Raw genomic sequence first — 14,718 nt, 5'->3', positions numbered from 1 at the left:
CTTGGCACAGTCAGTCATAGTCACAACCCAACAAGAAGGTAACTGCTGGCTGAACAAATGGTGGTCCTACAGATTGCAGTCACCCAGCAAGCTGTAAGGCTCCAAGATGGTTCTGGTATGCTGGCTGATTCATGGAAGGCTGTGCAGCAGGCCCTATAATGAATTCATGCTGCAGACAGTGTTGAAATGTATCTGCTACTTTTTGAGCAGATTGTCACTAGAGAAGAACTGTCTGAAACAGACTGGGTGGATGTTCTGGTCCCTTTTCTAATTGCAGGTCCCCAGCAGGCAAACTTTGACTTTGCCCTGAAAACAACATGTGACTACAAGGTGTTGAAAGCTGAAATTTTGACCAGACTATTGGTGACTTTTCCCATGGAGGCATGCTGTCTCCAAGCCTGGAGCTTTGGCAAGGCTAAATCTTTCTGTGAACGGCTGTATATACACCTATTCCACCTACACCTATTTCATGGCTGGTTGCAAGCTGATGTGCTTAACCTCGCTAAGATTGTAGCGTGGGGTACCCCTGTGTGCAGTCTTCATAAGGAACTGTATTTTGCTGGGTGTGTCTAGTTCTTGCATGAGATGGCAACTGTGGTAGAACAATACAACTGCACAAAGGCCCTTTCATCAACAAAAGAACTGGAACAAGAAGGTGCACCCTGGTGCCAAAGCATTGGTGGATAATTGCAGTATCTCTGTCCAGGGGCATAATACTCCTTCCAAAAACATCCCATCACTTAAACCTCCAAAAAGCTGGCAGGTTGATAGAGAACCCCACAAGGTTTGTTGCTGGACCTGCCACTAACTGGGCCACCTGGCAGATGGATAGACGATGGAATGGAACTTTGGCCAAGAATGCTCCATGTTTTTCAGCATGCACTGCTAAAATTGTAAATCTGTATGAGTGTGTGGTGTGGGTTAGTGGACAGGATAAAAAATTGTAACTCATTGATAATATATACTGTGAGAATATCAACTTATAAACTGCATCACCAAAATAAATCAAATTATATTCACGCAATGTATCATCAAAAATAAAAAACATACATAAATAAAAAATATTTAAATGAATCCAATTGTGATAATTTTGCAATATAAATAACTAATTAAAAATAAATAAATTCATAAAGTCCAGTGTGCAAATTGTGCAAAAAAAATATAAAGTTCAGCAGAACGTTATATATTTTTTTGCACAATTTGCACACTAATTAATTAATTAGTTATTATATTGCAAAATTATTACAATTGGATTCATTTAAATATTTTTTATTTATATATGTTTTTTATTTTTGATGATACATTGTGTGAATCTAATTTGGTTTATTTTGGTGATGCAGTTTATAAGTTGATATTCTCACAGTATATATTATCAATGAGTTACAATTTTTTATGCATATTTTATTGGCACGGTAGTATTAGAGCGCAGTAATTATTAATTGATTTTACATATAGCACACATCTTATGAGGGTGAGCAAGGATTCCAGCGACCTAATACACTGATTGTTCACTCCAGTGGCTCACAAGTCCATTCATATATTAGTGGACAGGATGTTGTGGCACTCATCAACTTTGAGGAACCAAAAAGCTGCATGGTAAGCCGATACCTGAAGAACAATTGGGTGCCTTCTGTGTGCACCGCAGTGTGAAAGACTACTCTGTGGCTTGTAAAACCCTGTCCACCCCTGTGGGAACTTCTTCAGTTAAGGGGTTGCAACAGGACTTGTTAACCAGATGAAACAGCTTCATATTCTGGGACTTAAATAGACAAAAGTTGAAGGTTTCAAAATCCTCTTTTAAGGAGAAACCTTTCATGAAATAACTCCAGCTTAACAATAAGGTTTATGTGCATTAGGGAGAATATCAACCTGCAGAGATTGACTGGGTCTGCTTGTGGCGTTTGCAGGATTAGAAGCTGCAGACAGCTCCCCTAAACCAGACCTGCCAGATTTGGAGGTCTATTGAGAAAATGTTCGTAGTGTCCACACTCTGATTCCAACTGGGGACTGGGTCACAGTGTTGATTGGTTAGCCACCTGTTTTACAGAGTCACCAAAGAGTTTGAGAAAGTGGTTCAACAACTGATGGTACCTCAGCAGTTTAGGCTCAAATAGTGACATTTGGCTCATGTGCTTGAAAGTCAGCTGGGGGACACCAATACATTTTAATGGTTGTTGACTATGACACTTGATATTTGATATGTCAGTCCCTTTAGGAAATACCCCATCCAAGGGTATCGAATAAGGAATTGTTGCACATGTTCAAGAGAACAGGGCTCCAGACTAAGAACCTTACTGAACAAGCAAGCTGTTTATGCCTAACATTTTGAAGGAGCTCTACAAACTGTTTAAAAACTAAAAGGGATAATGGAACAGTTCAACAAAATCCTTGAAAAAGATGGTGGTGATTGGAGCCTGTTTTTAAATTCTAAGATGTGAGTTACTACTTATCTTTCTATTAAATACCTTCACAGTACACACTTAGAGGAGCTGTGTTTCTTTGTTTCCCTTCTGCAGAGTTATGCTTCGCTCCTATGCAGCTTCCCCTTAGTGCCTACTGGACTACCTTTACCCCTGCCCATTTGGAACTGATCAAACATACATGAACTGCCACACCATGCATCTGTTATCCCTTTTGTATCCATGGGGTTCTTGCCCTTTATGTTGGTTTATGGGTGGAATCCCAGTGGGCAAATAGAAATGGGAACAAAAGACAACACTATCGGGCCTTAATGGAACATAAGTAGGAAAAATGCGATTCACATTTAAATGACACACGGGATAGTTATAGTCAGGGAGCGTTTACAAGCAGTACAAGGAGATCAAAGCAGACTGTACAACAGCTCACAGAGTTTCAGCCTCAGCCTCATGACTGAATCCTTGTGTTGGTGCCAACTGTTGAGAAAAAAAATTCTATCAAAATGGCAGTGACCCCTTGATGTAAATGAAAAGGTAGAAACAGTTAACTCTAAAGTCTATCAACCCACACACACACACACAGAAAGCCCTACCAAACCTATCATGGTAACCAGATCAAACCTTAGAAGGAAAGAGAAACTTTCACAGTAGACCAGAATGTTCAGGAAGATTCCAATTCCCAAACTAATGAAGTAGTAATAGCAGAAACCCTTTCCCGCTCTCAAAAATGGGAGTTCTGGGAATTCTTGCAGAGAAATCAAGAAACTTTTTCAAACTTTCCAGGCTTAGCTAGTGTAACTGATCATGATATGCATACAGACCCTGGGGTCCATGTGAATCCTAAAGAGTGTCTTCAGCCTGTTTAAAAAAATAAACTATTAAAAGGCAGTAGCTACAAATACCAAAAGTGGTAGAGGAGGAGATAAAGTGGAACTTCCCTTTCAGGTAAAGTTCCACTTTAAGCTCAAGCGTATTCCCAAAGCCCACCAAGTGATTGTATCAGCAGAGCCTAACATATGTTGGACCATTAAGGATTCCTCAAGTTCAAGCTCTATAGTCATAGTAACAAAAAATATATATTGTGATGAAGTGCCCAGCTTATACAGTGTATAAAAAACAATTAAGACATAAAATCCCTTCTAAAGTAATAATAAATATTGTGATAACAATAATGAATAATTGCTCACATACACATAAATTATACAAAAACCATTTATAAATAAATAGTGCCAATTCTCACTCCTATTAAGCCACCTAGTGGTCAACAAAACCAAGTGAAATATATAATGATGTGGTAACACTTGTTCTGTGCAAAGTGACAGGTGTATCCGATTAAATAAAATAAATTAAAAAACAGTCCAAATTACATGTGATACCAAACTGTGCAAATAATAAGTGTTCAGTACACAGTGATTCACAACTTCATTCCATGCTGCAAACGTGCTCCTAGTGACACTCTGATGTGACTCCCCTGGATTTAGCCAAAATGCCTCCTCACCTTCCAAATTCGACCCTTGAGGGTCATAAAGCCTTAAGTGTAAAGAATCTGAGCCTGGTTTTTATAATTCACTAACTCCACCGACTCAATTAAGGTCCCCCTCCAAGCAATGAATTCTACTCAGACCACTCTCCTCGCAATATGGACTCATAAATACAGGACGTATATGTAGAGACAAAGACAAACCTCCATAGTGCAACACTGTTTTAATGCACTTTAAAAGCTCCAAACAAATGAACACTTAAATATATATACATAAAATGCATATATATATATATATATATATATATATATATATATATATATATACAGTATATATATATCAACCCCCCAGGTGGATAAAGCACTACACCATAAATATATTAAACTCACAAATATGATAAGAATTAAAGAATGAGGAAGAAATACAAATTATTACATATATGATAATTCTATTTATATATAATTTTAATATAATCTAAATATATCTTATGTATCACCCATACCACATGTTTACATAAATAAAATTCATAAATATACAATATTTTAAAAGATTGGGAAATTAATAATAATCATAATTTATTAAGAATATTACAAATTTGTTAAAATTATGATAAAATCTAATTATTTGAGATAAATAACCAAGCAGTACTAAAAATCATTAATAAAACAATTGAGGTCAAACTCAATGTTTAGACCTCTAGGGGTCAGCGTTTGCATAAGAAAAATCCATTTCGACTCAGCCTGACTTATTGTTCTCACCTTGTGACTCCCTCTCCAATGTTTCCTATACTGTTCTTTCGCCCAGAATTTCAATCCCGAGGGATCCTTCCCATGATGGCTGGCAAAATGTTTGGATACGCTGTGTTTTGGGTTACCTTTTTGTATATTCTTAACATGTTCTCTTAATCTAACCCACAAGGGTCTTTTAGTACGCCCCACATATTGCAGGCCGCAGCTGCATTCTAAAATGTAGACAACCCCTTCAGTTTTACAAGTAATGAAATCTTTAATCTCAAACGACCTTCCATTACTGATGGACATAAATGCATTCTTTTTTTGATTCTGTCCTTTCGTAACTTTGCAAACACAGCATTTTTTGCAAGGAAAAAAACCTGTAAAATCAAACGGTATTCTTCCTATTAACAATAGGTGGATCTAACACATTCCTCATTACTTTATTCCTCAATGTGGGAGCTCTTCTATATATAAACTTAGGCTGCTCTGGTAATATATTGCCTAATATGGGATCTATCTTTAAAATCGGCCAATGTTTCCTAAAAATATTTTGAATCAATTTATATTGCAAATTAAAATCTAAAATGACCGCTAATTGATCAACCATATCCTTATCTCCATTCTTAACGTTATTTCCAAGGAGTGTATCTCTATCCAAATTAGGCACCTCTAATTTATTTTTCTCAAGACCTCACGCCAAATACCCTTTAGATAAAAATATTTTTTCCAAAACTGTGGCCTGGATGTCATAATCCTCTTTAAATGTACAATTCCTTCTCAACCTGATGAATTGACCCTTGGGGATGTTAAACAACCACGGTGGAAAATGACAACTCTCCACCGGGATGTATCCATTCCTATCCACATCTTTAAACTAAAGATTCTGTGGAGCACAGGGGGACCTTTTCTATATTTATCTATTTCAGCCTATTTGTACCAGTTTACCTCCTGTAGCAAACATGGAAGTTTTTGGATTTCTAGAAAATAGGACCATTAATTTGGAGGATGTATTCAATAAGGATGTGACTAGTAAGAATGGAGATCTTGATACCTTATTTAGGAAATTGGGCCACCTCATGGAGAAAAAAGTTACCACATGGTGGGATATGGCCACTCATGAAAGATATTTAAAGGATAGGTTGGTTCCCAGGAGATTAAGATGGGATGTTCCCATCAGTGATGGGCTTCTGGATGCAGACTCTGTGGAAGAATGGTTCTGTTTTTTTAATGAAAAAGGATTAGAACTAGTGCAATTTTTGCTTAAGAGAAAACAGAAAAAAATGAGGAATTTAGAGATGCAAATACAGGATATAAGGAAACAAATAGAACCATTGAAAGACACTCTGCAAATGGTTAATCTTATGAAAAGATTGAGTAAAGACCTCGAAAAGGTAGATGCAGAGGTGAAATATAGGAAAATGAAGAAATACCACAGAGATGTTAATGATTTTTCTAAGAACTTGTTATTTAAGTGGTAGTCTTCAGCCCCTAATCCTGATACAGGATCCACTAATTCTACACCAGTTAAGCCTGTAGAGATGAATAAAGTTCCCACTCCACATGTGTCATATAGGGAACCTGAGAGGGGTTCCTATAAAGAGAATCAGCAATATAATGATACACAATCCTATCCTACTCCCTATAATGGGTGGATACCTTGTAGGAGAGGAGGATTTTCTAATGGACCATCAGGGAGAGGAAGAAGAGATAGACCATATTATCAGCCCTATAGATCTAATCAGCCTAGATCAGATTATCAACAACCCAGGAGGTATTACCCACAACAAAGGGCGAACCATCAGCCTTATTATGAAAGAAGCCCTAGGAGTAATGATTGGTATCCACCTAGGTATGAGGATCAGAGTCCTGTTCCAACCCATTATAGGTTTGAACCTCTAAATAATTATCCTAGTAGAGATTTTTTAGAGAGGGGTAAAGGAGAAAAGAGTCCAATACCAGGGAAAAAGAAAAACCCAGGAAGAGAAGGGGCTGCAGAGGAAGTAAAAAACAAAAGGAAAAGAGACCAGTAGGGGAGGGAATTTTTAATATTAGTGGGACCTCCCTCTCTAAAGAAGAGATTATGGTCCTAGACCAGGGGTGGGCAAACTTTTTGACTTGAGGGCCGCAATGGGTTCATATATTGGACCCGGGGGCCGGACCAAGAGTAGATGAATGATGTGTATGTGTCATCCATAGTAAGTATAGTAATATTCCCCCATAGTAAGCATAGTAATTAATCCCCATATAGTAATTCATCCCCCATAGTAATTCATCCCCCATAGTAATTCATCCCCCATAGTAATTCATCCCCCATATAGTGATTCATCCCCCATATAGTAATTCATCCCCCATATAGTAATTCATCCCCCGTTTAGTAATTCATCCCCCATAGTAATTCATCCCCCATATAGTAATTCATCCCCCCTATTAATTCATCCCCCATATTAAGTCCCCCCTGTGTCAATTCACTTACCTTTGCTCTGCGCGTTCCTCTCGCCGTGTTCCCGCGCCGTTCCGGTGTAGCATGAAAATCTGTCTCCTATGAGGATCTGTCCCCCTCGACGTATCTGCGCATGTGCCAGTTTCAGGCATTAGCAGCCGATCGGCGATCTCCAGCACATGCGCAGATACGTCGAGGGGGACAGGTCCTCATAGGACACAGATTTTCATGCTACACCGGTCTTCAGGGCGGACTGTGAGAGGAGCCTAGCTCCCCTCGCGTTCGTCACGCTGCCCCGCCTACACACATCCTGACAGCCATCCTGACAGTATCACGCTCCGCGGGCCGGATTAAAAGGTCCGCCGGGCCGTATACGGCCCGCGGGCCGTAGTTTGCCCATTGCTGTCCTAGACAAAGGTTTAAAATTTGCTCCCCCTAAGAATGTGGATAAGTTCAGTACATATATAGACACACAGAAGTATATTAGGAAATTGAATTTGAAGAAATATTTTTTAGGGCTCTTGGGAGCCAAGAATAATGTTTTAAAGGTTTCTAATGATCTATTCACCCATACCTCATTGAAGAATAAATCTGTTTTAATCCCCAAATCAGTAATAATAACCAAGTGGAAGTTTTCAAAAAAATGGTCAATAAAGATTTAGAGAATTTACAGATTCCTAATAAAATGCCAAATCGTGGATTCCAAATAGGCATTAATAAGTTAGCTAAAAGGAAAGATATAGTAGTAAGACCGGCAGACAAGGGAGGAGGTATTGTTGTACTTTCTAAGGGCTAATTGTTTCTAAGGGCTATTGTAACGAATTGCAGGCGCAGTTGGATGATGAGAGTACTTACCAGAAATTAAAGAAGGACCCCACAAGGATATACAAAAAGGAATTGGAACAATTAATTAAAACAGGAGAAATGAAGAAAATAATAAATAATAAAGAGAGTAAATATTTGGTACCGGAATTGTGCCGTATACCTGTGATTTATACAATTCCGAAGATGCATAATGATCCTATTAATCCTCCATGGAGGCCAATCGGTATCGGGATTCAATCAGTATTGGCCAGATTAGGCATTTTTTTACAACCATTGGTTCAAAATACGGTATCCTACCTGAGAGATACCAAACATCTAATTCAAATGCTGGAAGAAGAAAAAGGGAGTACTAATATAATTTTGGCTAGTGCTGATGTATTCTCGTTATATATGATCATCAACCATGAAGATGCAATAGAAGCTACTGGTTGGGGTCTTAGAGAATTTAGTAATTTAAGCTGGACACAGAGAAGGTTTATTATCCAATGCCTTGATTTTAGTTTAAGCCACAATTATTTTTGGCATAATAATGTTTTTTTATAGGCAGATTAAAGGTGTGGCCATGGGAGCCCGTTTTGCTCCCAGTGTAGCGAATTTGTTTATGGCTCACTGGGAGCAAGAATCAGTATATAAAAATAAACCTGTTGAATTGGCAATGTATAAAATATTTATAGATGATGTATTCATCATATGGAAAGGGGATGAATTAAAATTAATGAATTTTTTGAATCAATTAAATGATAATAATAAAAATATTAAGTTTACATGGAAATTTAGCAACCAGTCAATTTTTGGACTTGGATATTCAACTACAAGGGGCAACCATTAGTACCAAAACGCACTTTAAAGATGTGGATAGGAATGGATACATCCCAGTGGAGAGTTGTCATTTTCCACCATGGTTGTTTAACATCTCCAAGGGTCAATTCATCAGGTTTAGAAGGAATTGTACATTTAAAGAGGATTATGACATCCAGGCCACAGTTTTGGAAAAAAGATTTTTATCCAAAGGGTATTTGGCGTCAGGTCTTGAGAAAAATGAATTAGAGGTGGCTAATTTGGATAGAGATACACTCCTTGCAAATAAAGTTAAGAATGGAGATGGTTGATCAATTAGCGGTCATTTTAGATTTTAATTTGCAGTATAAATTGATTCAAAATATTTTTAAGAAACATTGGCCGATTTTAAAGATGGATCCCATATTAGGCAATATATTACCAGAGCAGCCTAAGTTTATATATAGAAGAGCTCCCACGTTGAGTAATAAAGTAATGAGAATGTGTTAGATCCACCTATTGTTAATAGGAAGAATACCGTTTGATTTTACAGGTTTTTTTCCTTGCAAAAAATGCTGTGTTTGCAAAGTTACGAAAGGACAGAATCAAAAAAAGAATGCATTTATGTCCATCAGTAATGGAAGGTCGTTTGGGATTAAAGATTTCATTACTTGTAAAACTGAAGGGGTTGTCTACATTTGAGAATGCAGCTGCGACCTGCAATATGTGGGGCGTACTAAAAGACCCTTGTGGGTTAGATTAAGAGAACATGTTAAGAATATACAAAAAGGTAACCCAAAACACAGCGTATCCAAACATTTTGCCAGCCATCATGCGAAGGATCCCTCGGGATTGAAATTCTGGGGGATAGAACAGTATAGGAAACATTGGAGAGGGAGTCACAAGGTGAGAACAATAAGTCAGGCTGAGTCGAAATGGATTTTTCTTATGCAAACGCTGACCCCTAGAGGTCTAAACATTGACTTTGACCTCAATTGTTTTATTAATGATTTTAAGTACTGCTTGGTTATTTATCTCAAATAATTTGATTTTATCATAAATTTTAACAAATTTGTAATATTCTTAATAAATTATGATTATTATTAATTTCCCAATCTTTTAAAATATTGTATATTTATGAATTTTATTTATGTAAACATGTGGTATGGGTGATACATAGGATATATTTAAATTATATTAAAATTATATATAAATAGAATTATATATTTAATAATTAGTATTTCTTCCTCATTCTTTAATTTTTATCATATTTGTGAGTTTAATATATTTATGGTGTAGTGCTTTATCCACCTGGGGGGTTGATATATATATATATGCATTTTATGTATATATATTTAATATAGTTTTTATTTAACTTAATAGAATATATATTTTTTTACTTATTTAATAAAGTATTTTTATAATTGGTAAGTGAACACAATCGGCTTAGGAGTGCTATAGTAGATGTAATAGGTTACCAGGGGAAGTGTAGTCTTTATATGGCCGCCGTATGTATATTGGGCTTCAAGACGATGGAGGTTAATACACGCCCCTTGATGATTAACCTGATAATTTAAAAGGAAGTTCTGTTACTCAATGCGCCATCCTTAAGAAGCCACGTGACCGTGGCGCAACACGTCGACGCATTTCCGGACTAGCGGTGACGTACTTCCGGTTCCGGGTTCGGACGCCATTTTGGTACACCTATTCCTTAGTACACCCATATCACATGGGAAACTGTGTCTATCCATTGGAATACATGTGAGTGTTCATTTGTTTGGAGCTTTTAAAGTGCATTAAAACAGTGTTGCACTATGGAGGTTTGTACATACACGTCCTGTATTTATGAGACCACATTGCGAGGAGAGTGGTCTGAGAGGAATTCATTGCTCGGAGGGGGACCTTAATTGAGTCGGTGGAGTCAGTGAATTATAAAAACCAGGCTGAGATTGGAAGGTGAGAAGGCATTTTGGCTAAATCCAGGGGAGTCACATCAGAGTGTCACTAGGAGTACGTTTGCAGCATGGAATGAAGTTGTGAATCACTGTGTACTGAACACTTATTATTTGCACAGTTTGGTATCACATGTAATTTGGACTGTTTTTTCATTTATTTTATTTAATTGGATACACCTGTCACTTTGCACAGAACAAGTGTTACCACTTCATTATATATTTTACTTGGTTTTGTTGACCACTAGGTGGCTTAATAGGAGTGAGAATTGGCACTATTTATTTATAAATGGTTTTTGTATAATTTATGTGTATGTGAGCACTTATTCATTATTGTTATCATGATATTTATTATTATTTTAGAAGGGATTTTATGTATTAATTGTTTTTTATACACTGTATAAGCTGAGCGCTTCATCACAATATATATTTTTTGTTATTTGCACATATCCTATGGTATAGGGAAAAGGTGACAGCAGCTGGCTTTGACTAAAGATTCCGTGGAGCGCAGGGGGACCTTTTCTATATTTATCTATAGTCATAGTCCCCAAGCCAAATAGAACTTGCCAAATCTGTAATGATTTTCAAGAATTAAATGATGTTTCCAAGCTTTTCCAAGCTCTCCAATGCCTGGGGTGGATGAATTAAATTGAAAATAAGTTCCAGCCAAGTACACTACTCCTCTCAATTTAACTGGCAGTGCCAACTCTGCATACAAAAACTTCTACATTTTTGTATGACTATGAATGTGTTACATACCCCCGGACTTGAAAAGGTTAACTTGTTTCCTTTTTTTTCAAAATTTTTACAGCTTGCTGTATGTGGAGTACAAAAAGATGCTTCTCATTATACATGTGTGGGTATTTTCATATAAGTCAGTTCTTTTTGATGGCCCATTAATAAATAGTTTATAGGAAAAAAAACACCTTTCATTGTCATTTGATAACATTCAATTTTCTGATGCTTTATTAAATTGAAAGGATACCAAGCTGTCACTTTTTATCAAGCTGTAATAAAACAGTAATTTCCTGTTAACATTTGAGCCAATCTGAAACTCAAAAGTGAAATGTAATTTTGGCTAATATGAATTAACTTACTGAAAATTATACACTCTTGACCTTCTTGTCGAGATATTAAGGAAGACAATAAAAAGAAAACTATACAGGTTGTCATACCTGAAGCAACAAAAAAAAGTAACAATTTGGAAAGATTTTAGAGCAAACAAATATGAATTGTGTATAGGAGTGTTGGTGTTATGGTACTAGCATATAATATATTGTATTCTAACAGTTATTGCAGTAGTAATAATAACATATGATATATTGTATTATAACAATTCTTTAAATAACAATAACAATATATATCTTTATAACATTTATAGCAATAGGAGTACCAGTTTTTATTGTTATGTAACAGTTATCGCAACTGGAGTACCAGTATGTAATATATTGCATTATAACAGTTATTGCTATAGGAGTACCAGTGTGTATAATATATATATAAGACTCACCAGTTAAAAGGGTGAAGTGACAAGGACTTGTAATGGTGATATATGCTGGTGTCATATACTTAGCTTTTACACCATCTCTGCTCATAGTATCCAAATTGGGGGTATCTACATCCTGGTCATAATTCCAGCGGAAGCCATCAAAGGAGATGAGCAGGAGCTTGTGGGGAGCTCTCTGTGTCTTTGGAAGAGGGGCAGATGAAGTTAATATCACAAGAGCGGACAGCAGTGCACACAACGCTAACATCTTCATTGCAGCTGGGCAAGGGAAGAAAGTGAACAACTGATATTCAGGTTCATAAATTTATAATGTCCGAGAACAAAGTTTACACTGATATCTACCGGTAATCTGTTACAATCTTTACAATGCAGAGGAATCAATAACTATCTGCAACTAACATTTCACAAGTTTACTTTGTAAATGTTTTTTGCACAAGATGTTCCTGCTATGGTGTTATTTATAAGACTTGTATATCAGGAATAAAATCACAGTGAATTATTTATAAGGGTAAAACATGCTTTATGATCACATAATAGGAAGCCAATTTTTGTTGCAAGTTTCTTCTTTTTCTATTATTGAAATGCTTCCACTAGTGAAGGTAAGTACAATAAAACTGATCATGAATTGCAGCTCAGATAAGTAAAACTAAACTGATCATGAAAGGACAATCAGATAAGTCAAACTATATTGTTTACAAACTGCCACTCATAAGTCAAGTATAAAATTTAACTCAAATATCCTTTGCACTACCAATCAATCAAACTAATAAAACTATCTGTGTTGCAGCTGAATCATTGACTTGTGTTCCCGAAAAAAAAAAAAAAATAAATATAAATAAATGACATGATCTCCAAAGTAATCAATACTGTACATGTGTACATTCATGAATGCATATGATCTTATTCTGTAAACAAAAACACATTAAAGTCTATGCTCCTTTTTATATCAAAAGTCCAAAAAAGTGACTTTTGTGTATTTTTTTTAATTACACCACTGTGTTTCTCCTCCAATATAAATGTGTCACTTGTAGTAATATTCACCACCAGGACAATGTTCTTCCACCATCCACACAAACTGCTTATCTACTGTAATGGGAGTCACTTTGGGTGGGGGGCTCATGAAACCCAGCTTACTTTGCAGAGGTTGGGAGACCCCTGTCTCAGCTTCCCATATCCCTCTTATGTGTAAGTCACCCTGTGTCTCTTAGGGGCACAGGGTGACCAATGGATGCTGAGAATGTGGTTGGAATTACTTCAGATGGGACAGTAATATTTATGAGCCCTATGAAGACTATTCCTGGTTGTTGACTAGACATGTGATTTGAGTCTGCTCTATAGTGAGATCCTAATTTATCACACCATTGTCTAGGTGTGAATTCCCATTCACCTTTTGTTGGGGTCACCCAGCTAGCTAACCTAATTAACTTACTGTTTAGAGTGGTAAGTCTATTTCTGTATATAGCTGCGTTTGCATATGATCATGTGATCAGTCTCAGTGTGTATTGTATAAAAAGCCCATTTGAGTTTAAAATAAAGAGTTCCATGTTCAGACAGACTGGTGTCGTCTAGTCTTGTATGGTCGGCTGTGGTGTCTGTTGTCGGTGTTCGGACGGGGAAACAGTATTATAATTGAAGTACTCAAGTACAGTCTGGGTCATTTCTGTTACACCTATATACACTATTTTACCCACTATATAGTAAAGTCTAAATGCGCCTTGCCCTTTAAATAGGCTACTGCTCTTGTTTTCACCAGATGTATCAATCTTCTATATACCATGTGGTGTCAGTTCCTCCTCTGCAGTATCAGCTCAAGGAAATAAAACAACTCTCAGTGCAGTATATTGTATAAACCAATCCCATTTATTGAAACCAAGATAAAATAGTTCTCACAAAGCCAGTGCACACAGAATGATCGCTTCCTTAATAAATAGATTGCCCCCTTAACCCCTTCACGCCTAAGGGTAAAACAAATCTAAATGCCTAAGCACAATTCTGCAACGTTGACATGTGTTAGTAAAACCGTACATATCATCACAACTACTTTATACATCCAGGTGGATTATACCGCGTTTTTTTCAGGACAAATTGGGCTTTCATTTGGTGGTAAATGGTAATGGATAGCTCCTAATTTTTTTTTATTCTCAAAGGAAAACTGGCCCAAAATAGTAAAAAAAATAATTTTTTTTTAGCTCTGTGTTTCTTGTTACAACCATAACCTACCTCCATAAAACAACCCAAAATAAATTCTCCAGCTATTGACGATCGCAACAATACCATATATGTGTATGTTATTTGTTGTTTGTACCCGTAGTACAGCCCAGAAACAATAGTGCGCATTTTGTTTGTCTTTTGTTTTACTTAAAACACACTGACACTGACATTAACGTTAACTGACACTGATACCAATTTTTTTAAAATCCTGATCTTTGACCTTGACCTTTGACCTTGACCGTGACCCAAACACTAACCCTGGTACTGAACTAGATCAAACCTTGATCTAGCCATTTTTCTTTCTTTTTTTTTTAATATTTATTTATTTATCTTCTTTTTTTTTTTTTATTTTACAAACATTTTTTTTATCTCTC

At 36.5% G+C, this 14,718-nt stretch overlaps 1 protein-coding gene across 1 annotated transcript in view; it reads right to left on the bottom strand.

Annotated features, from left to right (window-relative positions):
* Positions 1–12,410, bottom strand: part of ENPP7 (ectonucleotide pyrophosphatase/phosphodiesterase 7) — a 98,558-nt gene extending 86,148 nt beyond the window's left edge. Inside the window, exon 1 of the mRNA XM_089668702.1 lies at positions 12,137–12,410. Within this exon, the coding sequence (XP_089524828.1) occupies positions 12,137–12,386 (250 nt within the window). The 5' untranslated portion in view covers positions 12,387–12,410. The remainder of the gene's footprint in view (positions 1–12,136) is intronic.
* Between the last annotated feature and the right edge of the window lie 2,308 nt (positions 12,411–14,718).

Source organism: Staurois parvus, unplaced genomic scaffold (assembly GCF_062004578.1).
Source record: "Staurois parvus isolate SC_StPar_1 unplaced genomic scaffold, SC_StPar_1.0 ptg000008l, whole genome shotgun sequence".
NCBI classification, from domain to species: Eukaryota; Metazoa; Chordata; class Amphibia; order Anura; family Ranidae; genus Staurois; species Staurois parvus.
The sequence above is the reverse complement of the archived record's forward strand: the minus strand, read 5'-3'. Positions and strand labels throughout refer to the sequence as shown.